Source organism: Pogoniulus pusillus, chromosome 18 (assembly GCF_015220805.1).
Source record: "Pogoniulus pusillus isolate bPogPus1 chromosome 18, bPogPus1.pri, whole genome shotgun sequence".
NCBI classification, from domain to species: Eukaryota; Metazoa; Chordata; class Aves; order Piciformes; family Lybiidae; genus Pogoniulus; species Pogoniulus pusillus.
The window spans coordinates 5,224,385-5,249,946 of record NC_087281.1 but is presented as its reverse complement, the minus strand read 5'-3'; the positions used below and the strand labels follow the sequence as shown (position 1 = coordinate 5,249,946).

General features: G+C 41.7%; 1 protein-coding gene across 4 annotated transcripts in view; it reads right to left on the bottom strand.

The window, feature by feature from the left end:
* STXBP5 (syntaxin binding protein 5) overlaps window positions 1–25,562 on the bottom strand; it is a 131,157-nt gene that overhangs the window by 6,521 nt on the left and 99,074 nt on the right. For 2 of the 4 annotated variants that reach the window (XM_064158271.1, XM_064158272.1), the window contains 6 exons: window positions 15,590–15,640; window positions 10,215–10,454; window positions 7,357–7,726; window positions 4,336–4,501; window positions 3,230–3,341; window positions 414–634 (listed from right to left, as the gene is read on the bottom strand). In XM_064158271.1, the coding sequence (XP_064014341.1) occupies window positions 414–634; window positions 3,230–3,341; window positions 4,336–4,501; window positions 7,357–7,726; window positions 10,215–10,454; window positions 15,590–15,640 (1,160 nt within the window). The remainder of the gene's footprint in view (window positions 1–413; window positions 635–3,229; window positions 3,342–4,335; window positions 4,502–7,356; window positions 7,727–10,214; window positions 10,455–15,589; window positions 15,641–25,562) is intronic. The other 2 variants (XM_064158274.1, XM_064158275.1) reach the window with 1 other exon arrangement.

Here is a 25,562-nt window from a genome sequence, read left to right as displayed (position 1 = left end):
GCACTTTTGGAAGTCTGCATGCCACTCAGGCAGAAAGTATGCTCTGAAGGTTGGACTGCATGATCCTGGTGGTCCTTTCCAACCATAGAAGTTGTGCTGAGGGCTTTGGTTCAGTCAAGGACTTGTCAGTGTGAAACTAATGATTGGACTCGATGAGCTTGAAGGGCTTTGCCAATCTAAGACATTCTGTGATTCTGTGATCCTGTGGCCACTGTGCCACAAGACAAAGCTGTTTACATGAATACTTTAGAAGCACTGATCAATAGATAAAAGAGAAGTGTTCACTAATCAATAATACTGCATTCCATTTAGCAACCTCCAACGTGTATTTGTAGAAGTCAGGAACTTGTAAAACTCGCACTTATTCGATAAGTAATTAGTTGAATGTTCAGTTTAAGATGTAACAGACTCACCTCGTGAGCATGTTTAGAGAAAGAGTCAGCACTGTAAAGCATAGCTGCAGTTTTTTCTTCCAGTTCTCCCAGTTTCTGTCCTCTTTCATCTAGCGCCAGCCGGGCTCGTGCTAGCTCACCAACTACACCAGATGCTGCTCCTTTGACACCTTCGATGCCCCCAGGACCCGGAATATGCTGAGCAAGACTCCTTGATGCCTTCCCAGATGCTGATTCCCCAACTGGAGACATGTGCAAAGCAGCAAGAAAAGAACAGTAAGGTTCTGTATCATCATGACATAAATACCAATATGACTAGTTTATTTGCATGGCCACCAAACACCCCATCACAGACCTGGCTATGAGCAAGAGTCACTACCCAACGCTCCCACATGTTATTGGCTAGTAACATTTAAATTTAAAAAGCATAATTCCAAGTTTCCAGGCAGGTTATAAAGTTATGACCTTTTCATAGCTCAAGTGTGAACTTAAAACTCTCTCAACAGTGCTAGCCACGAACAGAATTGTGCTGGTGAAGTGGTGTTCAAGAACACAGTTTGCTTCAGGGGGAAGGTGTTTGGAGTTCAACAGACAAAGCAGAAGCACTATGAAAATACAAACTGTTCTGAAAGTGGTTTGCTGCTTTAGCCAATCAGCATGATTCTAGCAGCAGAAGCTTCCTTTGGTGGAGTGTTTTGGATGCAGATAGCTAGATTTTAGCTCCATCCTCAGCGGTGCTTAAGGCCAGGCTGGATGGAGCTGTGGGCAGCCTGCTCTAGGGTAGGGCGTCCCTGCCCGTAGCAGGGGGGTTGGAATTAGATGATCCTTGTGGTCCCTTTCCAACCCTGACTGATTCTGTGACTCTACTCTAGGTATCTAGCTGTCATTATTGCAAAGATTTTGTAAAACTAATATAACCTAAGCCATGAAGAGACAGTACAGAACAAACCAGATCAACCTACAGCAGTTACCCTGAATGGTCAGCTGGACGCCTCTCTAGACTTCAGTGGCTGCACTGACATTTCCTTCACTGCTAAGGGAACACCAGCCTCCTAGCTGGGTCTAGACACATAACAGATGTCCCTCTCATGCTGAGTTGTACACTCTACAAAAATCTGAGTGAAGGCCAAAACATTTTTGGATGTTGAAGTCAAGCCAAGTCATCTTTTGACTTTTTATTCAAGCAATGCAAATACTATCTGTTATTTTCACCTCTGGGGAAAACATCACTAACCTTTTCAACAATGTCTGTTGCATACTTCCAGATTTACTGATTTTATGCTTCTAGGAAGAGCAATTTAGATTTTAATTAACACACTAAGTATCTTGCTGAATTCTCAAGAATATATATATTTAAAAAAAAAAGAGATAAATTGTATACATTTTCAGATGTCCTGAATTGTCACTGAACTCACTTCCAGGTTACAATTAATCAGGCTTTCCCCCCCAACCCTAATGTATACTATTTTCCTTCTGCCAAACATAGCCAAAACTTGACAGTGTAAACTTGAAATTATGTAAAGAGATACTTCTAAAGGTACAAAACCATTTTTCTGTTGCCACGAAGAGTTTTTCCCTGTGAATTCTATATCTTTGATATCTGTTCACAACACACAGGGAAGAGTGGTAAATACTAATTCTATTTTTATTGGATAGACCAAAAGAACCAATCAAATGAAAGGAATACCAGGGAGGCTTGTCTGGTTTAATAGTTATGCTTCAATTAAAAAGGAAATTGTTCTTCTTACAACTAAACCTGCATAATAGAGTTTTTCCATCTAGAAGTAAGTGGAAGTTATTTTCCTTGATTATATTAGAATGTGACCATACCAACACAGTAAAAAAGCCATAGTCAAAACACAATGAAAACGTGATAAAGCAGTAAGAACTTCTCCAAACCTGAATCCCACTCTCCCATGAACAGAGGACTGAACCAAACTCTCATAGAGTTCTGCCTGTTCCTCTCTTTAAGGCATCATGCACAAGTTCAAGAGAGATGTTGAGATACTGGAATGTGCCCAGAGAAGGACAATGAAGCTGGTGAGAAGCCTGGAGCACAGCCCTGTGAGGAGAGGCTGAGGGAGCTGGGGGTGTGCAGCCTGCAGAAGAGGAGGCTCAGGGCAGACCTCATTGCTGTCTACAACTCCCTGAAGGGAGGTTGTGGCCTGCTGGGGTTGGTCTCTTCTGCCAGGCAAGCAGCAACAGAACAAGGGGACACAGTCTCAAGTTGTGCCAGGGCAGGTCTAGGCTGAATGTTAGGAGGAAGTTGTTGGCAGAGAGAGTGATTGGCATTGGAATGGGCTGCCCAGGGAGGTGGTGGAGTAGCCGTCCCTGAAGGTGTTGAAGAAAAGCCTGGATGAGGCATTTAGTGCCACAGTCTGGTTGACTGGCTAGGGGTGGGTGCTAGGTTGGACTGGCTGATCTTGGATGTCTCTTCCACGCTGGTTGATTCTATGATAAGTCAGATGAGGAAGAAGCAGCTAACAAGTGACCTGCAGCAGAGTAAGTTTTAATTTTCTCACTGCCAAGAATAGATGTTCTCCAGAACCAGCTCCTTTCAGTTTAATAGCATTAAGAGAAACCATGGTCAGAACTATACACTTTACAAAAATAGTATCACTTGTCCCATTCCTTGATTTATTATTGACTCCTGAACACCTAAGGCAAGGACCCTGATCTTGTTGGTAAGGGGTACAACACAAAAGCTACAAAAAAGTACTTGCCACTCCCTTTCCTTTTTGCCAATGTAATATTCTATTAACACAGGTAATATATTTCTCAAGGAGCACTGTCTCCATTGGGTAAAAATTCTAGAACAACAAATGCTAAAGACTTACAGAGTTCTTCTCTGTCAAGTGACTGTGCCCCACCTCCAAAGAGGCCTTTAAAGAATCCCCTGTTCGGTGCTTCTGGTGTTTCTACAGGAGTGAAGAGCTCACCCAACATTTCCTTTGCAATCAGGAGACACAAGAAGGCAAACATTAGTTCACACACAGAGTAATGGAATGTTCTCTCACTTGGAGTACTTCTTTTGTGGATTGGAATTTCAAAATAAGTATGCTTTAAACAGGTATCTGCCTATGCAAGGCAATCTCAGGAAACCAAAACCTATTAGAAAGTCTTTCCCAGTTGTCTGTTGTTATAGTTGCAACCTTATAGGTCATTCAGACTGGACACGAGGAGGAAGTTCTTCCCCATAAGAGTGGTGAGAGGCTGGAATGGGTTGCCCAGGGAGGTGGTTGAGTCCCCATGCCTGGAGGTGTTTAAGGCCAAGCTGGATGAGGCTCTGGGCAGCCTGCTCTAGGACAGGGTGTCCCTGCCCATGGCAGAGGGGTTGGAACTAGATTATCCTTGTGGTTCCTTCCAATCCTGACTGATTCTATGAAGTTTGCCCCTCAACAACTTGGGCAACACTTCTGATTCTGTTCTGCTGAAACTACATCTATAAATATACATATCCATGCATGGTACCAGAGTAGAACTTATGGCCTGCATCCCTGCTCTTTCCATACTCTAAAAGTTTCAAGCTGAAGCATGACTGAGAAGCTTTTCAAGATGTTATTACCTTTGACACTTAATAGTTTTCTTCAAGCACCCCGGGTTAGCATTCCCTGCTTACGTCAGCATGCACCTACATCAGCATGGACTGAACATGGAAGTTTTGTTAACTGTATCTTAACTTTCACAGGAATTTTCCTACTGACCAAAAGTTACAAATCAAGTAAGAAACTGTTTCAAATACAGGAGAATGGATGAAAGAGTAAAACTTAAGAAGAGCAGAATTGATTCATCCTGAACCTGATGCTATAGTGAGAAAAATCAAAGCACAAAAGCAAACATGTTCAGCTTTATGATAAATTTGATCACTCTAAGCATTGTGAATCTAGAACCAAGAGCCTCAGAGTGTATCTATAAAGGAAACAGTAGTTCAATAATACATTACCTGAAGATTTTCACATGTTTCTTGACTGTAAGTGAGCCTCTGTATTTCGGTTGGTGAGACAAGATAGAGCGCTTGTCCGTTATTGGTGAAGCAGAATGTTCTGGCTATCCGCATATTGGTCAGTGGCAGGTAATATACATCCAACAATGGCCTTAAACTTGGCAAACTTAGAAAGAATCATAAAAAAAATACATTAACTGTAGTATGATTGTCTACTATTAATTAAATACTAATTTAAACGAACATTTTAAAACATCAATTCAAAATTGAACTGCTTAAAATCAGTTCTATTGATTAAGCATCAGTAGATCATTTTTTCTGCCAGTATTCTGTGTAAGTACCACAAACAAGGCTATCAGTGAGTGCAATTAGAAAATCCCAAACCAGAAGTACTAGATGTTTGAAGGTAACACCTCAGAGGTGAAATGCATCACAGATACAGCTAAAAGCAGGATTTAAATGATACTCTAAGCAGGTAAACCACAGATTCACTTAGTGCATTATTCTGTAATTACTAACAAAGATTTTTGCCAAGAGTGTCTACCAAAGACTTAGAATTAAGCATCCAAGCTCTTCTCTCAGGTTGAAGAGCTTCTAGACTAAATAAGCAAGTCTGAAAGATCTCTCCTCAAGAACACTTTGAAATATGCAGGGGTATTCTTTCAAAGGAGAACAGAATGCAGTAGTTTCAATCTTATGAATCATGTCCACCTCTTTTATCTGAGCACATAGTTCAAGAGGGCAATTATCCTGCTGTAGAGTTTGCTTGCCTTTTATTTTCTGATTGTGCACATACAAACTGCAGTGCTTACTGCATCAAGGTACCAAAGAACAGATGCAGGACACTGAGACTGTAACAATGCTCTTGCTACAAAACACGGATGCCCCTCAAAATAATAACGAATGCAAGTAAGAGGTGACCAAAAAAACCCTTGGCAACTTTTCATAATCCCCCTAATTTACATAAGATGCTAGCTTCAAATCTCCACACAATACATTAAGCAGATTCTGCTGCAGATGCCATCTGCACGGTATTATTGCTAAACTCTGAAAAAGCAGAGTTTAGAAAAAACAGAAGCCAAAAGTAATGAAAAAGGAAGATGTAGATTTGTAAAGGTTAAACTTGCATTTTACAGATTGTGCATTGTCTCTGCAGGAGACTTCATGATGAAGAGAGAGAACTGATGATATGCCTTTGGAGTCAAGTTTTACAGGTAAAAAAGAAACCCATAATATTCTCTTGCAAGTACATCCCTGAGAATGCCACTTCTGTCACACACAAAACTAACATAAGAATACTGCTAAGAACAGCTTAGTAACAGGGAAATGCTCTGCCGACAAATACTGCTAAGAACAACTTAGTAACAGGGAAATGGCTCTGCTGCTGAATACTGTTAAGAATACCTTAGTAATAGGGAAATGCTCTGCTGATGAATACTGCTAGGAACAACTTGGTAACAGAGAAATACCCTGCTGATAAATACTGCTAAGAACAACTTAGTAACAGGGAAATGCTCTGCCGACGAATACTGCTAGGAACAACTTGGTAACAGGGAAATACCCTGCTGATAAATACTGCTAAGAACAACTTAGTAACAGGGAAATGCTCTGCCGACGAATACTGCTAGGAACAACTTGGTAACAGGGAAATACCCTGCTGATAAATACTGCTAAGAACAACTTAGTAACAGGGAAATGGCTCTGCTGCTGAATACTGCTAGGAACAACTTGGTAACAGGGAAATACCCTGCTGATAAATACTGGTAAAAACAACTTAGTAACAGGGAAATGGCTCTGCTGCTGAATACTGCTAAGAACAACTTGGTAACAGGGAAACACCCTGCTGATAAATACTGGTAAAAACAACTTAGTAACAGGGAAATGGCTCTGCTGCTGAATACTGCTAAGAATACCTTAGTAATAGGGAAATGCTCTGCTGATGAATACTGCTAAGAACAACTTGGTAACAGGGAAATGGCTCTGCTGATGAATACTGCTAAGAACAACCTGGTAACAGGGAAATGCTCCTCTGATGAAAGCATAAAACACCCTTACAGCTTTAAGATGAACCAGAACTATAAGAACAGACAAGCATGACATCCATTATAGCATTTTCATAGTATCAAACAAATCTGTAACAGATAAATCCCATCTACATTTATACCAGGAGACAAGAACTGGGCACCCTGGGTATGTTAACAGTGCTCTGACAAAAACATCACATTAAGTCCACTTCCCAGCAGCAACTCATGCTTATGAAATGGAGTTACTCTTTGGGAGCTTGGCTTCCCTATGCAACATAACTCAACATCTATAATATAGCTACCTCTACACAAAGTTAAAGAGAGTTAAAGCAAAATTAATTCTGAGGAAATAAGAGTTTCAATATATGGTACCTAAACACTTCTTAGCATTAAGCATGACTAAAAAAATGTAGGTGCAAGGGTGTAGGTATCTACACTTTAGTGCATGAAAGCATTTGGAATTATTTAACAGAAAAGACATGTTAAAATTATCTAAGTGACATGTGAGTACTTTCACATGTTTGAACTGAAACTCCTCACTTCAGATGATTTTTACTACAACTGCTAGCCTTTAAGACGTGAGCAAGCTACACAAAATGGTGATCTTGAGGCACAAGTGCAAACAACTGGGGAAAAAAAAAGTGTGGGCAGAGCTGTGGTCAAGTACCAGCTGGAGGTCTGACTCAGCAGTTTTATCCATCAGGGTGCAAATTCACATTTGAAACAAACTTTATCAACTCACAGATCTCTATCACACATTTGGAACTAGTTGTTGAACCAGTAGTAGGTTGAGCTGAACTGGTAGACTTTGTAGCGTGGCAAAGGTACAAAGTAATAGGAATGCACAATCACATTTTGCCAGTCCCAAGTGCTAGACATTCATCAACATGGGGTGAAAGTAACTGGGGGAAAGAATGATGTTCTTACAGGAACCCTTTTACCCAACAGAAGACTATTTCTGCTTTCTATATTTAAGTCACTGTCAAACAGGTCTTACCTAAAAGTCATAATATGTCCATTGGCACAGAAACATGCAAGGCAGATACTGTTACTCAATGACACTATGTCTCCACGAAGAACAAAAGAAGTCTCTGTTATGTTTTGCTTATAAATACAGTTCTGGGCTGGCAGTGAGATAATTTTAGCTTGCTTTTCTGAACATATCACTGCATACTGGTTTTCACTGATTTCCTGAGAAGAAGAGGGGGACACTGAGACAGGTCGTCGCTTTTTGGATTTATCTTTGTCATCTTTATCTTCAGGAACGTTGTGTTCTCTCCAAGGTTCATGTGCTGGGGGGACCAAAGAGCCTGTAGTATCCAGAAAAGCCATTCTCAAGATTGCCCCTTTTAGCCTTAGGATGGTTCCTAAGGAAAAAAATAAATTAAACATATTTCTACAACAGTTCTTGTAAATTGTCTTTCAAGCTACAACGAAAAGAAAGCAAGAACAGGGAGCTCTTCTCACTTGCTCCTTGAGGTAGGACAAATGAGGTGTAAGCTGCAGCAAAAGAGGTTCCACCTCAACCCAAGGGGGAAATTCTTTACTGTAAGGGTCACAGAGCACTGGAACAGGCTCCCCAGAGAGGCTGTGGAGTCTCCTTCTCTGGAGACTTTCAAGGCCTGTCTGGATGTGTTCCTCTGTGATCTGTGCTAGGTAGTATTGTCCTGCTCTGGCAGGGAGGTTGCACTTGATGATCTCTTTGGGTCCCTTTCAACCCCTAATATCCTGTGAACTTAGGCATGTCTCTGTGGCAAAACAAATGCACCAAAACCTCTGGATATATACCTAAAAGGGAAAGCCCAGCACATGCAATAGCACACACATTCAAAAACATGCTCAAGGGTGAAGTGTGTGCACACTGCTATTAAATTCAACAAAACCTCAGGATTTGGATTCAGCAAGTCAAGATGGAATAAACATTTGTAGCCAAGCTCAGCATCACAAATGGTATCTTCTTGCATTCTTTTCCTGTGTTTAGTTTTGAGTCCTTCATTACAAGAAGGGCACAGAGAGAGTGATTTGCCATTGGAATAGGCTGCCTGGGGAGGTGGTGGAGTCACACTAAATGGGACATTTAGTGCCATGGTCTAGTTGACTGGCTAGGGCTGGGTGCTAGGCTGGACTGGATGAGCTTGGAGGTCTCTTCCAACCTGGCTGCTTCTGTGAGTTGCTGAAACAAGCATACAGTAGATCAATAAAGCTGGTGAGAACAAGCCTTAGGAGGAGCAGCTTAGGAAACTGGGATTTAGTCTGGAGGAAAGGAGACTGAGAGGAGACCTCACTGCTCTCTACAACTACCTAAAAAGTAACCTCTCCCAGCAATCCAAAGGGATATTTTTATCACTAAAACTTAAAGGTAATTGCTCAATATACAACCCTTAATTTCTACTCCCTTTTAATGATTCAGGAAAATTAAGTTTATTACCTCGTGACTAAAAAACCTAAGGCATCATCTGAGATACTTCTCCTCTTTCATCTCTGTTTAATGACTGTCAGGTGCTACACTAAGGTTAGCAAACATGGGGTTCTCAGCAGGTAGACATTAGAGTAGTGCTTTTATATTACATGAGATAATACTTTCAACTTTGCAAGTTTAAAACCCTAGTCATCACAGAATCAGTCAGGGTTGGAAGGGACCACAAGGATCATAGGAGCACAGGATGTTAGGGGTTGGAAGAGACCTAATGAGGTCATAGAGTCCAACCCCCCTGCCAGAGCAGGACCACACAATCTAACACAGACAACAGAGGAACACATCCAGACAGGCCTTGAAAGGCTCCAGAGAAGAAGACTCCACTACCTCCCTGCAGAGCCTGTGCCAGTGCTCTGTGACCCTCACAGTCAAGAAGTTCCCCCTTGAGTTGAGGTGGAACCTCCTGTGCTGCAGCTTACACCCAACTGAAATGACTGATTTCAGACAAGGCAGACCTATCAGCTTCTAAGCGCTCCCTTCTACGAAACAAATCCAGTTGGTAACTCTTCTTGCTTTGAGGAAGAGTCTAAACAAACTCTTGAAGTGCAAACATTTATTTCAAGGAACTGCCTTTTTAAAAGAGCTCAGATCTCTCCCACTGTTACAGCTCCAGTGCAGCAGCTCAGCTATACTGTTTATATTACCCTAACTGAGCATTATTTTTGCTAACTGCTGAAGTTCTGTCTGTCCTATCCCAGGGAGCAGTGAGCAGAGCCTGTCCCCCCACTCCTGCCCAGCCCTCAGATACTTAGAAACATTTATCAAATCCTCTCGAAGTCTTCTCTTCTCCAGACTAAAAAGCCCCAGGTCCAGCAGCCTCTCATCATAACCCATGTCCTCCAGTCCCCTCATCATCCTCGTAGCTCTCTGATGGACCCTCTCCAGCAAATCCCTGTCCCTCTTAAACTGAGGAGGCTCAAACTGAACACAGGTCTCACCAGGGCAGAGTAGAGAGGGAGGAGAACCTCACTTGATCTGCTGGATACACTCCTCCTAATACACCCCAGGATCCCATTGGCCTTCTTGGCCACAGGGGCACACTGCTGTGCCATGGTTAACTTGTTATTCAGTTCCAACCCCCCTGCCACAGGCAGGGCCACCCGACCCTAGAGCAAGCTGCCCACAGCCTCATCCAGCCTGGCCTTAAACACCTCCAGCCATGGGGCCTCAGCCACCTCCCTGGGCAACCCAGTCCAGGCTCTCACCACTCTCATGAGGTAAGCAATCAGGATTATTAACCTTAGGAACTGGATCAATGGAGTAAATATTAATTTTTAATTAACAACTGAGAAAAGGTTTCTCTTAAGAAAGAAAACACCCAGAGAACACCACCACCACCAATGCTGCAGTATGCTTTAGCTTGCCTGCTTTATACATACCACTGGGAGAAACAATTACTGGCTGAAGGAGTCTTTGCTCTCCTGCTGGGGGCAGATTCAGTACGATGACGAGCACTGTACCCAGCGTGGTGCCGACCCACAGGCAGGGGGAAGGTGAAGTATCAGCCTTCCTTGTGAACGTCTCACAGAAATGAAGAGCTGAGATGGCCTCTCGGGACTCCTTGTCGATGCTGGTCACACTAGAACTGCGGGACCGGCTGAAAGAGTTGTCTTTCACATCTGAAAAGAAGGCAGCATTCGTTAAACAGAAGGCAAAAAAACCCCACATGGATTAAGAGAACTCAGATTCCCCCCCCCCAAACGGCCCCTTTAATGTACAGGTACTAATTACCATCCTATTGATTAGCACTCCTGTATTCTTCCTTAGCCATATTTCCTTCTGGCCCAGTTTTCATCATTGTATCCTGAACAGAGACTGCTGCTATTAGGGCATTGTTGCAAGCAACTGTTAGGCCCTTTTCTGTCTTCTTCAGAGAGCTTAACAGCCATTGTCCAACAAAACTCAGAGTGACAAGCTGCACTGCCAATGAATTCTCTGATCAGCTTAAACAATACTGGCTTCTGTGGAACGTGGTTTAACAGCCTTAGGAAGAGGCAACTACCTTACTTTAGGAACTACAGTGCCACCCAGACAGCATGGCAATGCACAGCCTGCAACAACTCACAATCATGCTGGCCCACTTCATGAGACTGTATGGTCTGAGAGGATAGCTGCACACTACCTACACCCAGACTTTAGCAAGAGAAACACCACATGCCCCAGAACTGGAACGCAAAGGTGAAGATTTCTGTTTTGAACAATGCAGGGCAGGGCCAGCAGTGGCACTAACACTTACCAGGACATCTTGCTGACTGCTTAGCAAGTCAGGTTCTCAAAGCAGAGAATGAACAAAACCTCTAATCAGTAAAAATGCTGCTCCACCCTAGCTGTGTGCTGTCAGTATGTGAGGTAATGCTTAACACATAAGCATCTCTCAACTTAGCTGTGTGCTCATGAGTTCATACTTCACTGGAAATCATCATTCCTAAAGTTGAGCACTGTGCTAGTTTGAAGCTAGATACGGTGTTTTGGTGAGAAGAACTAGATTACAGGCTGTGAAAGGGAAACAAGGGTGATGTCTACTTCACTCATAGGCTTGCTGAGAGGTATAAAAACAAGAATCCAAACATAGATAAGGCACTGCTTCTTGGGGCATTGCCTGAGCTGCACTTCTCCCTAGCCTCACTGCCATTTCTCTGATGAATCTACTCTGCTTCCTAACCTCCTGGCTGAACCTCCATTCTTCCTTGGGACTGGGGTAAGGTTGAGAGGGGTGGGAGAAGGTGGAAAGGCAGTTGAGAGCCCCTCCTGGGGACTCAGGTTTCTGGGAGGGCTGCTGTGTTTCTGCATTACCTTTTATCTTCTATATCTCTGTCTATAACTGTATACACTGTAAATATCTGCTTGTATATTGTGCTAGCTGTAAATATAAGCTTCATTCAAATTTCCAGAGCTGGCTGAGTCTAGTCTGGGCAATTTCAAAGTGTGGGGGGCGAGGAACACCCAAACCATCACAAGTAGAATGATAATCCCTACCAGTAAGAGTTTGAGAGAAGTTATATCATGACTCAAAAAGGAAAAAAAAAGGATTTGGATCTTTGTACAGAGATGCAATTGGGATCTTTGAAACAGGACTAAGAGCTAAAGAGCTCTACAAAGCATCAGGATGCCAACTTTGACAAATCACTGTAAACATTTCTAAAAAGAATACCTAACATGCATCTGAAAATGGGCTGCAGCAGGAGAAGTGTGGCCAGCAGGGCAAGAGAGGTGATTCTCCCCTTCTACTCCACTCTGCTGAGACCCCACCTGGAGTACTGCATCCAGTTCTGGAGCTCCTATTACAGGAGGGATGTGGAGATGCTGGAGTGTGTCCAAAGAAGGGCCAGGAGGATGCTCAGAGGGCTGCAGCAGCTCTGCTGTGAGGACAGACTGAAAGAGCTGGGGTTGTGCAGTCTGGAGGAGGCTCCCAGGTGACCTTCTTGTGGCCTTCCAGGATCTGAAAGGGGCCTATAAAAACCTGGGGAGGGACTTTTCAGGACATCAGGGAGTGACAGGACTGGGGGGAATGGAGCAAAGTTGGAGGTGGGGAGGTTCAGAGCAGACATGAGGAGGAAGTTGTTGAGCATTGGAGTGGTGAGAGGCTGGACTGGGTTGCCCAGGGAGATGGTTGAGTCCCCATGGCTGGAGGTATTTAAGGCCAGGCTGGATGAAGCTGTGGCCAGGCTGATCTAGTGTAGGGTGTCCCTGCCCATGACAGGGAGGCTGGAACTAGATGATCCTTGTGATCCCTTCCAACCCTGACTGATTCTATGAAAAGCACACAAACTAGATTAGAACTGACTAAACACAGACAACTACTCAGCACAAACACTCCATCTCAGTCCATACTTGTCTCATTCTAATAAAGGCAGAGAAATTATTGTTCTGATAAATTTTAACTAAGTCAAATGCAAAACATGGATTATAGAAAGAAACCAAAAGGCAACCACTCAGATGTTGACATTCTAAGTTTTCACACTAAAAAGAAAAGACAGATCCAGAGTAAAACAGTGAAAATAATTATTTGTTCTTATAATTCCTCTAATGACCACAACCTCTTCAGATGCTTGAATATATACTAGCTTCATGTCTTCACAACTCTAACATGGATTAATCAGTCTGAACAGGCCTATGCTAAATGCAGTAAAATTAAATGTGCTCACTGAATTCTTGATTTGAAGAATTCTACAAATTCCAGAATTATTAGCATAGACAGAGGGGGAAAAAATCCCATACAAAAGAACTTGCTAGACACTATGAGTATTGTGGAGAGTGGACAAATAGTCCAGAAGAGAAATGAGGGTAAAGAATTTAAATGCTTTGGTGCATATTACACCACCTGAATTCAAGGAAGAATTTGTGGTTTAATGGATTAGCTTCAGATGAAGAGGAAGAAACAAGAGTGTGATGAGCCACTACACTACTTCATCAGAAGGATGAAGCTCTTATGAGCAGTTAAACCACAGGACAACCTAATGGCAACGATACCTTAACCATCTGGATGACAACACTGAAAGGCAGGGGTACAATGCAGTGGAGAGTATTTTCAAGATGCTTCTGGGTTTGGAAGTGGTGGATAAATAGAGAACATACTTTAGATTTTGTTTTGGCTGTTCAGGGAGGTTAAAGATCTAAAGACAGAGAGGTAATTTGAATGAACAACCATGGACCAGTAGATTTCAAGAAGACATGAAAATTATAGGGATAAGGAACTTGGGAGAGTACGTCTGCTAGAGCCAGCAGCTATGGTCACATAACTGACAAAATAATGCAAGCCAGCAGACAGTTTCCAAAGAACATTATGCAAAAGTTATCCTGCTAGTAGAAAAGGTAGAAGTAAACCAAAGCAAACAAGATTACGTTTGCCTAAGGAAATTCTTTACAGACCTGAAAACCTAGGAGAACTTTGCATAGAACAAAATAAGGCATCTAAGTGTGAGCATCCACACCTGCAAAGTGAGGCAAAACCAGTCAAAGGCTATTCTAATGCAGAACGTACAAAGTAGTTGGAGTATACCAGAAATGAGATGAAAAAAAAAACAATTAGATCTCATTATTTCAGTAGAAAGAACTGTAAACACTACACAGAAAATGCTGAAACTCTTTCAGCTTGGAAAGCACTGGAAGAATTTCAGCTCTCTCTTCTCTCCAGTCTTCATTAAAAAAAACCAGAACACTTTTAAGTACTTAATACTTTCAAAGATTAGGAGTGAAAAAAATGGAGTAAAGAACTAGGAGTAAAATAAGAGTAAAATTAGAACGACTTGAAAAGCATTGAAGCAGAAATGCATTCCAGTTTGCAAAGCATGACAAACCTTTCTCTAAACTAAAACCCTCCCCAAACCATTAGTAAATATCCTAAGGAGGAACAGGAACAGACTGAAAAGATAAATCAAACTTCTCTGCATTTTGTGCCAACAAGAGCAAAGTTAAATCGAACTGGTTCTCAGTATAAGAGTTTTAGAAAGAGGAGGAAAAACACCAAGGGCAGCGATTAGCAGAAACAACCCTGGTTTTACACAGCATAAGCTTAAAAAAGGAGGAAGTGAATTTTGTAAGAATTAAGACTTAATGAAGAAAATTTGCCCAACTGCAGATGAGAGCCATCACAGCAGCCTGCAACAGCATACAAGACAGCTAACAAGAGAGGGGGAATTTGCTACTTCTGCTCACTTTGGAGAGGACAAGAAAACAAAGTGAGATGCAAACAAGGGAGATGAATTAGCTAACAGGACATTTTCTAACTGACCAGAAAATGCTGCAACTTTGTTTTGGATTTGTCTCAAAAGTTGCTTATTGAACGCTTGTAAATAGAGAGGTCAAATTGTCAGACACCTGTATCCTTGCCATGGCAATGGCAAAAGGATCTCTGAGTGCTCCTGCCAACCTCACATTTGGTGAGGCTGGGGCAAGCTGTAACTGTAGGTGAGAGTAATCCAGCAGTTTCAGGCTATCTTGCCCTGCTGGCAGCAGTTGTGAACTCTTCAGCTGCCAGTCTGATCCCAGTCTGTCTTCTGCTGGGATTGTGGCAGCCACTCTGCTGCAGGAGGGGGATCAGTCTGTGGTGGGCAGAAGACAGCTTTCACATTTAGGCTGACTCTACTGCTACAAGGCTACAGCTGCCATCATCATCTTCAGAGAACAAGAGAGGGGAGCTAGGTCTGATGCACGAGCTGACAGTCAAAGCACTAAAAACTCAACAGATCTACTCACTTTCAGCCATTACAGACTTCACAACTGAACTGCTTCAGATGTAAAAGTAACTGTGCTTTTTGAAGCCAAATGAAGCTTTCAGACTGCTCATCCATCCAAAGAGCTGTATGCAGTTTTCATGGAGAGAACACTGTCACAAGACAGTACTTATAAATCTATGCCCAACTATTTGTTGACTGAACCTCAACAGATCCCAATTATCCTTAAAATATTTCATTTTGTCAATTTAAAAAGCATCAGATGGTTCTCAACATGTAGCAATTCTCCTTACATTACCTGTTTAGTCATGTTTTTGCTATTACATTATTGCACATCAAGTAAGTGGCAGATGCCTCAAGTGTGATAAGCCACGTACTAAACTTGCAGGCTTACCTTATGATGACAGCAATGACATTTTGTGCCTGGGAGCCCCCAGAAAGAGTGGAATTAAGATTTTAATTCTATGCTTCACATAGACACAAAAAAAAAGTCATGATAGGTTATGTAATGTAAGACTTTAATGTACTCAACATTCTTCTAAACAGTTTTAGTAAAAATAAAATCAACTATGTAAACTTACCTAAATCAGGCTTTAACTCAGTTGGCAAACTTAGCTTCCTGGACATCTTTGCTGAAAAGTGAAGTATATCTTTTTTTTAAACAGAATAAACATGACTCTGCTGGCCCTTATTGGCTTCTTTCCCAATACTTAATACATCATCACTGATCGTATTAACTGAAGCACTTAACAGGATTTCTATGAAGCTTCCCAAAGGAAGAGATGCAAAGTGAAAACATGCAAGATACCCAAATCCACAAATACAGCATTTTTTGACTTGTGCCAAGCTTTGTTTCTCTTCAGGCTTCAGGTAGAATTAGATGGATTGAATCAATCTTACTTTGGTTCAACCTTAAGTTTTATTTCCTTGAATGAGGGAGCAGAATACACTCCTGGCTGTTGCAAGAACATGCACTGAAATCTATAGAGAAGTTATCATCCCAGCCCCTCTTCTACCCTGCTTTCTAAGCAATCATGAAATACTTAAAATAGAGAAGATGGACTTTTAATTACTCTAAAACATTAATGCATGTGTCTAAAAAGCAATAATGCGATGCAATCTGCAGCCTCGGAAGAATGAGAACACTACAGAGACCAATTATTCAATCAGCAGCACAGAAACACCTGCAACACTGTCACACAAAATGTAGTCTACTCACGATAATATTGTTGAAGTGAAAAACAGAACTTGAATTCACCCCTGACATAGAAAAACCTCTTTGTAGGAATGGAAATCTTGCACTGCACTTAAAATGCAGGACAAAACTAACCTAGTGCTGCTATAATAGAAATCACTAATACAGTAGTAGCCATACTTCCCTCCTCTTCTTTTTTTCAACAGCTACTGGAGAAGGAGTAAGTTTTGCTGTAGTGTCACTGGTAGAGCAGAGCTACATTCTGAATTTATTTCTCAGCCACATACTTGAATTTTGATATATCATTTAATTCTTCACTATCTTTTAAGGGCAACAATTCTCTCCTTAAAGCAGATGTTGAGAATAGCCTCATCATTCTAGCAGTAACCTGTAACATATACCAGCCATAAAGCAACCTCTGATTCTCAGGTAAAAATGGAGTTAACTCATTCTAATTATCATTTTAACAGATGTAATTCCATTTTCTATGTATTCTGAAGGCCTGCTTTTGATTTGAAGTTACTTACACTCCTTCAACAACTAAAATACTTGACTACATCATCTATTACGCTCATCAATAGTGCAAATGGTAGTTATCTGAATAGCTGAACACTTTTATTCCCATCAGACATGATAAAAAATTGAGTACAGAACTCCAGAAATAATCTTCTCATTTCCTTCAGGAGTCAGTGTTAGAAAGTATGTGCTGTTGGAACAAACCAGAAACTGCATGCTCTGAGATTGAAACAATAGGCACTTATTTTAGTGCAGGCTGAAGCTGAGAAAGCTTCTCCAATTACCTATTTTCTACCCTCATCCTTCCATTGACACAGGTAGTATCTGCTTGGCTTAATGATGAGGCCAAAGCCCATCTAAACTAAGCTTCTGCCCAGAGATGTTTTCTACAAGATCAACTCCTGCTTTAGATCAGAGCTCATCTATACAAACAGAAAACCATCGTGCAAAACATCTCTAGGAGTCTTTTTACTGCCAGCCTGTATTTATGATCAGCTGGAAAAGACTTTATCAGTAATTATGATTTACAACACTTTTGTCAGACATGTAAAGCATATGAGTGAAGATACAAAAGCTCAAGTAAGCACACAGAAAATAATTTGAGGTGGTTTTGCCTTTTCAGAGCTTTCACTCTCTGTGAATCTCAGCAGTGCTTAACTTAGCTTGAAGACAGGTGACAGTGGTCAACTATTAGTTTTTCAGAGGTTTTTAAAGACAGTTTTAACAAGCTGAAAAATAATGACCAAAAAAACCCAGACCAGTGAACAGATAATAATTACACACAAGTGCAATAGGTTCTAAGTGTCAATCCACAGCTCAAGTCCTTAGAAAAAGGCCAGCTGTGTGGTTGAGAAGGTAAACTCAATTTGTCAGATACCATTTTGTATGAACACTGACCTATGTCTCATTAGTAGGACAAAGGGATACAAGAATGGCTAAAAAGGATGCCATTGCTAGAGGTTGTGAATTCCTGTGCTGTGCCAAACCCAAAACCATTCCAAACCACACACTGGTGTGTCAAAAGCCTCAATGCAAATGTAAACAGCAAAGAAGAACCTATTTAAGTGCAGTAGTGCCATCTTGTGTTTAAAGAATAAAACCTTTAAAGATGCAATGAGAAAACAGGAATATTTCACCAGCTAAGAAATTCTTAACTAACTTTACTTTAACAAATGACAAAACAAACCAACAAAAACCCCCCACCCCCAAACCACAAAACTAAAATGAACATCTGCTTGTATTCTGGTCAGTGATTTACCATAGTTTTGGAGGACTGCTTTGCTATGCCTCAGATGAAAACCAGCAACATGCCAGACAAGATTCAAAGCAGAGAAAACAAAAAAGAATGGATGGAGATCCTTCAGGAGTGCTCAGTGCCACGCTTTTCACTCCAGTTGCACAACAGGGGAAAGCTGATGTTGAGTGGTCATGCCAGATGGGATTGACCTCAAGTAGGAGTTGTCATAGCAGAGTTTAATATCTCTCTTGGAGGTAATTGCTGCAACAGTTACAACCAAGACTACCCCCTCTGCAGGTGGTGCAAGACAGCACTTTGGGGAGTTGATTTGCTCCTTCTTGCACACTGCTGTTCAAGCCAACAAAGCACTTAGTACCATGGTCCAGTCGATTGGACAGGGCTGGGTGATAGTACCATGGTCCAGTCGATTGGACAGGGCTGGGTGATAGGTTGGACTGGCTGAGCTTGGAGGTCTCTTCCAACCTGGTTGATTCTGTGACAAGAGGGAATGGTTTTATGCTGAGGGAGAGTAGGTTTAGGCTGGGTCTTAGGAAGAATTTCTTCAGTATGAGGGCAGTGGGACTCTGGAATATGTTATCCAGTGAGGCTGTAGATGTCTTCTCCCTAGGGATGTTTAAGGCCAGGCTGGATGAGGCCCTGAGCAGCTGAGAGTAGTGAAGGCCTTTGAGTAAATGGTATTTTGCATGCTTCTTCGAGAAACTGACATTATAATACCTCTTAACTTGTGGCCTGATTTGTAGAGGCTGAGGGAGCTGGGGTTGTTTAGCCTGGAGAAGAGGAGGCTCAGGGGGGACCACACTGCTGTCTACAACTACCTGAAGGGAGGCTGTAGCCAGGTGGGGTTGGTCTCTTCTGCCAGGCAAGCAGCAACAGAACAAGGGGACACAGTCTCAAGTTGTGCTGGGGGAAGTATAGACTGGATGTTAGGAGGAAGTTGTTGTCAGAGAGAGTGATTGGCATTGGAATGGGCTGCCCAGGGAGGTGGAGTCACTGTCCCCAGAGGTGTTCAAGCAAAGCCTGGATGAGGCACTTAGTGCCATGGTCCGGTTGATTGGACAGGCCTGGGTGCTAGATTGGACTGGATGATCTTGGAGGTCTCTTCCAACCCGGTTGATTCTATGACTCTATGATACACTTAAATCCTATTTTATATATCTAAATCTGCCTACATAGAGATAGATGACAGACATATCTTCATACCACACAACTGACTGAAGTATGACTGAAATACCTTTTTTCCTCCACTGAGGTTGGATCACAACACCTTTCTATAATAATGACATGGCCTTTGAAATTCAGTACTTCCTATCAATTGTTCCTCTAAGTTCACCTCCATTTGGAACACTTCTCTTGTAATTCACAGCACACTATTTAATGTTAACCATTCCTAAGAGTAATTCACAGCACACTATTTAATGTTAACCATTCCTAAGAGAAATGGTTGCTTTTAATAATGGGTACAGTGATTTTGATCGTTGCTAGAAATGATCAGAAGTACCTCCAAGGTAACTGGAATTTTTCAAAGTTCACCTCTGATGCAAATGAAAGGGAAACGTGAGCCCAGAGCAACATATTTACAACACACCTTCAATTTGAGTTGCTACCCATTCCTTAGCATGGCACATTCAGAACCCAGTATTCAGGAAAAAAGCAGAAGACTAACTGATCTTAACAGTGTACACAACAATCTTAAGTGTTAGTACATGAAGCATTTGCATTTAGTTTGATTCATGCTAGTGTTACAGTCTTATGTACTCAGCACTGGTCAGGCCACACCTTGAGTACTGTGTCCCGTTCTGGGCTCATCAATTCAAGAGAGATATTGAGGTGCTGGAAGGTGTCCAGAAAAGGGAGACAAAGCTGGTGAGGGGCCTGGAACTCAAACCCTATGAGGAGAGACTGAAGGAGCTGGGGTTGTTTAGCCTGGAGAAGAGGAGGCTCAGGGCAGACCTCATTGCTGTCTACAACTACCTGAAGGGACATTGTAGCCAGGTGGGGTTGGTCTCTTCTGCCAGGCAACCAGCAATAGAACAAGGGGACACAGTCTCAAGTTGTGCCGGGGGAGGTCTAGGCTGGCTGTTAGGAGGAAGTTGTTGGCAGAGAGAGTGATTGGCATTGGAATGGGCTGCCCAGGGAGGTGGTGGAGGCACTGTCCCTGAAGGTGTTGAAGAAAAGACTGGATGAGACACTTAGAGCCATGGTCTGGTTGACTGGATAGGGCTGGGTGCTAGGTTGGACTGGATGATCTTGGAGGTCTCTTCCAACCTGGCTAATTCTATGATTCTATGTGGCTTTTGATCCTTTAACAAAGCAAGAACCTTTGATACTGACGCTAACGAAAGACTGCAGAAATGAAGATGTCTCTGCATCAGTTTCAACGAAGTGATTAGAGAAGGCTTCACATTTCTAACTGCACATGTATTAGACAGGTCTTCTCATCTACATTACAGCTACTTCTCATTTTGCAAGCAGCATTCCTTTACTTACTGTTCCCACGTGACAAAAAACACAGGAGTGATATTAATAGCCACTGAAGTTAGCAACCTAAGTAATTCTTGTTCTGTTTCACAACCCTTTTGACAAGTTATATTTCACACATTGACAAAGAATGAAGTTCCATTAAGAAGTTAATCACAACAAATTCTTAGTCCATTCATATTCAGATTAAGACAATGGTATGTAAAAATCATACAACTCTTAACGCCGAGGAAGAGATGCTTTGTTCACGTGGAAGAGCCTAGAACCTAAGTTCAGAAAGAGGCATGCAGAGCAAACATGGCAGTAAAAAAAACCAAAATACCAAAACAAAAACATTCAGTGTGAGGCATTGGACCACTTGAAACTAACAGAATGCAGATGAAATAATTTTTTTAAGCTTAAAATTAACTGCAAGTTTCACAAAGCACAGTGTGAGCTGACTGGGAAATGCTCATGGATTACCTATGGAATGCATCGTTGTCTCAATGAAGTCTGTATTTCACTTACACACTGAAGAACACATTACTTGTAAAGAATTGTTTTGCTTTTTCACTTATGTAAAACACTCACAATACTTTCAGTTGAAAGGCTTAAAGCTGAAACAAATGTCATGAGTTTTACAGAACTGTCCTTAGCATGTTTGTTTAAAACCACAACATTACCCTTTGAAGAACAGTCACACTCAAACCTACTATGTTCACTGCACAAAATAGGCTGTCTGAAGTTTAGAAGGGACTGCTTTGGCCTGAGAGGGAAACGTTACCTTACCAACAGCCATTGATATAACACACACGAGATTAAGTGCTATTTTTCCTTTAGAAGGGCTGCACACAAGTTTCTGGGTAGGCTGAATTTCCTTGACGAGGACATATTCATCAATACTCATGGAAATGATAGTTATTTGTTTGAGTTACAGGTGAACTGACATAATACACTAACAGCAGCCACTGTCTCAGAACTCATTTCCCTAACGCTTCTGTCAGCGCTGCAAGGAGGGCTCAGAGTACCGAGCAAAGGGTGGTCTCTTGCTATTCCCCGTTATGTACCTCAGACTCCAAGGATAACTTCATTACACTCATTTCTCTCACTGAATTCTGAAAGATCCATGTTCTCAGTTACTGAATTTCAATGAAAGGGATTAGTAGTCTAGGAAAAAGACAAAACTGCAACACAGTAAAGCCAAAGGAGACTACAGGAAAAGCAATCTCCCTTCGAGGTCTTAACCAATTGTTTCATACAACCTATGAAATCATTGGTTAGCATGCAAGCAGTTTTACCAGAGAAAGTGGTTTGAACTTTTTGGTATGACAAGACAGGTAACATCAAATCCTTCTGCAGTGATATGCTAGCATGCAAAATGGAAACAAAATGAACCATTAACACAAGGAATCCAAAAAGAAACAGGTCCTTGCCCAAAATTCAATCATTTGGGCCTTTCACCTTCCTTTATTAAATGACCCAGCTGTCAGAAGTAGAATTAATTTCCATTCCGATCATAAAAGGGTTCAATCTGCCTGCATACAACATATTCCAAGGCCAAACTGTTAAGACACAAGCCAAGCTTAGAAGGTGTTGTGTCACTGTTGGATGCAGCAAAGTAAATGCAGTTCTTTAACGGTAATGGGGTATCCACAGTATACACATGTGTGTGTATATACATACATGTGTATGACCAGGTCCTCTTCCAGATGATTAAGAAATTATCCTTCCCCTATCTTGATCCCATGGCTACAAATGCAACACAAAGAAACTGCACCAGCCACCTGTTCTCAAAGAGAGCATACTTTTGTGAAGTGGAATAATGTTGTGACTTGCATAGACTGAACTCTTAGTACAGATTAGAATTTCACCCATCCAGAAAAAAAGAAGTGCAACTGCAAAATCAGAGAACTTAGAACACCAATATTTTTGATTAAAAAAAAATTAAGTGTTGCCCAGTGCATTGAGTAGAGAAGCAGCCCAAGGAATGACCAATTAGCACAAAGAATAAAACAATTAATCACTTAATGCATAGACATTTGCATTGTACTTCATTAATTTGCTGCTGTGTTAGTGCTGCATAGAGTAAGGCACTGGATTAAGAACAAAGCAGAATTTGTTCTAATTCCTACCTATGTCATTGGCTACCATCTTGGAAAATTTTCTGCTTGTGGTCTTCACTGTAAATAATATTTTAATATAAAGGATCAATCTAAGCGCATTAAAAACTGAACCGAAGAGAAAAAAAGACTGTAGAAAATAAAAAAAAAATACTGTACCCTTTTCTATAAAATTATTCATTTTTTGATCATCATCAGAATTGTTTGGTGAACCAGAACCTATGAGTGAAGACAGAATGACAAGGATATACACACAGTATTTTGGACACAGACCCCATGCATTAACACAAGCTCCGCGTTTAAGGATGATACAATGATGTGTTAAACCACCAAATACTGATAATCTTTATCTAGCACACCTACTTATTTGGGTATGACAAGAACTCTACCATACTGAGATTAACCACACCAACTATACTCTTAAGTACTGTTGAGCAATACAGTAATTTTATAAACTGTTTCCCTCCCTGGAAAAAAAACCCCAGTATTTACACTGAATAATGATACTGCCGTTCTAACCATGGTGCCTGACACAAGTATTAACCTAAATGATGATTCACAGAACACTGGCATAACAATAAACAGCAGTGGTAAAACTGTAGGATACTCTTCTAACTGGTATTGTCAGGTAGTCCCTTTCACAGTCCTCTCAACTGTATAACCACCCACTGAGGGAGTCCAATGGAAGTATTTTCCACTTCACTTGCACACTGGCAAGTGGAAGAGATGGAAGACTTTGACAGATGCAGAATTGACTCCAAGGAGCAGCTGGTGCCTTTTACAGATCATACTTCAACATTCAAAGCCAATAACACACTCAATTGCCAATCCCATCCTCCAATCTTACTGCTAGTAACAAGCAAGTTTTGGCACTGGGCTATTTATCATCGTAACCTGAAAAAAACCCAAACATGTCCTTCTGCATCTCAAGCTCATGACTGCAGTGCAGTTGATTTCTCAAAAATACTCTCTCTCACTTCTCTGCAGACTGAATGCCATTTCCAGCTTCCTTCCAGTCTTGTGCTCTTGCCCAGGAATGATATCAAACTTAAACCAAACCTAAGGAACTGCAGGTCTTCTCTATTCAGAGATCTGACCAAATGAGTTCCCTGCCAAGGAGGTGTTTCCCTCCAAGTACTTTCCTCAAAGGAAACTGGAGAAGGTGAGAGGACAGAAGTGAGGGAAGCAAAGCCAGCCCAACCTTGCTGCTTCAAGACTGTTTCACACTGGAATGCAACAGTGGCTTCATCATCTTTTGTCCATTCACTGTTTTGGGTACTTCACACTTACTTCTCTTCAATATTTTGTGTTGTATGATATACTCAGTTTTCCAAACTCTAATAAGAGTTAACTTCAAAACAATCTGTCAACTGAAGAGTCAACTCACAGATTAGAGACTGATTTCTACCTCTGCAGAATTAGGAACCTTGCCCTAGTGCTGTTTTCCTCCAGGACATTTGAATCCATCTACTCTAAGATGCCTTCTTATCTTGATCATCTTAAAGGGAGGGGAAGCAGATTGTTGAATTTAGGATTTTTCCATATCAAATTTGAATTTCACCTTTGGGTTTGCTTTCATTGCACTGAAAAGGTAAACTGAGTTTTGCTCCACCTCCAAATTATGAAAGAAATCCTTTCATTCAAGTTCAGTAATGTTTTTAGGTTTAGTGGTAACATAACTGCTTTTGGTTGGCATTTGAGCGATGCTGGAGCAGGGGGAAACAAAAAATATAGACTAAGGGTTACAACTCATTAGCTGTGTACACTTAACAGCAGTAGAATCATAGAATCAACCAGGGAAGAGAGCTCCAAGATCATCCAGTCCAACCTATCATCCAGCCCTATCCAGTCAACCAGACCATGGTACCAAATGCCTCATCCAGTCTCCTCCTGCACATCTCCAGGGACAGCAACTCCACCACCTCATTGCATCTCAGCCTTTTGGCTAAGGTCCAGTGTAGCGCAGTGTGTGTAGTACATCAGAATCCAGAGGTAGCCTGGACTTTTTAGGCTCTCAGAGAGTGACAGGACTGGGGGGAATGGAGCAAAGCTGGAGGTGGGGAGATTCAGACTGGATACAAAGAGGAAGTTGTTGAGCATGAGAGTGGTGAGAGCCTGGAAGGGGTTTGCCCAGGGAGGTGGTTAGAGGCCCCATGGCTGGAGGCGTTTAAGGCCAGGCTGTGGGCAGCCTGCTCTAGGGTAGGGTGACCCTGCCCACGGCAGGGGGGTTGGAACTGGCTGATTCTTGTGGTCCCTTCCAACCCTGACTGATTCTATGACTTTGAATCTGACTCAAATACCTTAGTAAGAATTACAGTTCTCCTCACTTGATAGAGAAAGTGATTTAGCACAGCTGCAGCACCACGCAGCAAGATGCTCACAGACATTGGTGTGGATACTTCAAAATTCAACAGAAAAGATACACTTTATTCTAAACACCACACAAAAGCACCTGCACTAAAAACCAAAAGTATCAAGCTGTCAACTCCAGTAGGTCAGTACTTCATGTTACACAGGATGTCATGAAAGTTAAGACTTTAACATTTCCAGTCAAATGTTAATTATAAATCAATTAAACTGACTCTAATAAAGGCCTAACAAGACCAGAAAATGATATTGACCAATATAAATTTGCAGAATTGAAAAATGAGCATCAAAAGGCAGCAGTTGGCAAATCAAAAATCGTGGTAAAATTTCTACTAGAGCTACAAACAGTATATTTTGGGTTTGTGTGCTGGTTTGAAGCAGGGTAGAAAGTTTTGGTGAGAAAAAGTAGATCATAGGCTATGAAAAGAAAATAATGGTGATGTCTACTCCCCTCACAGTCTCGCTGAGATGTATGGGAACAAGAAGGGTAAACATTAGATAACACTCTCACCATTTTTGCTGCACTCTCTGGCTGGGCTCTAGCTGAGCTGCATCTCCCTAACCTCACCTTCCACTCACCTTTGCTTCTTAACCTCTTGGCTGAACCTCCATTCTTCCTTAGGACTGGGGTAAGGTTGAGA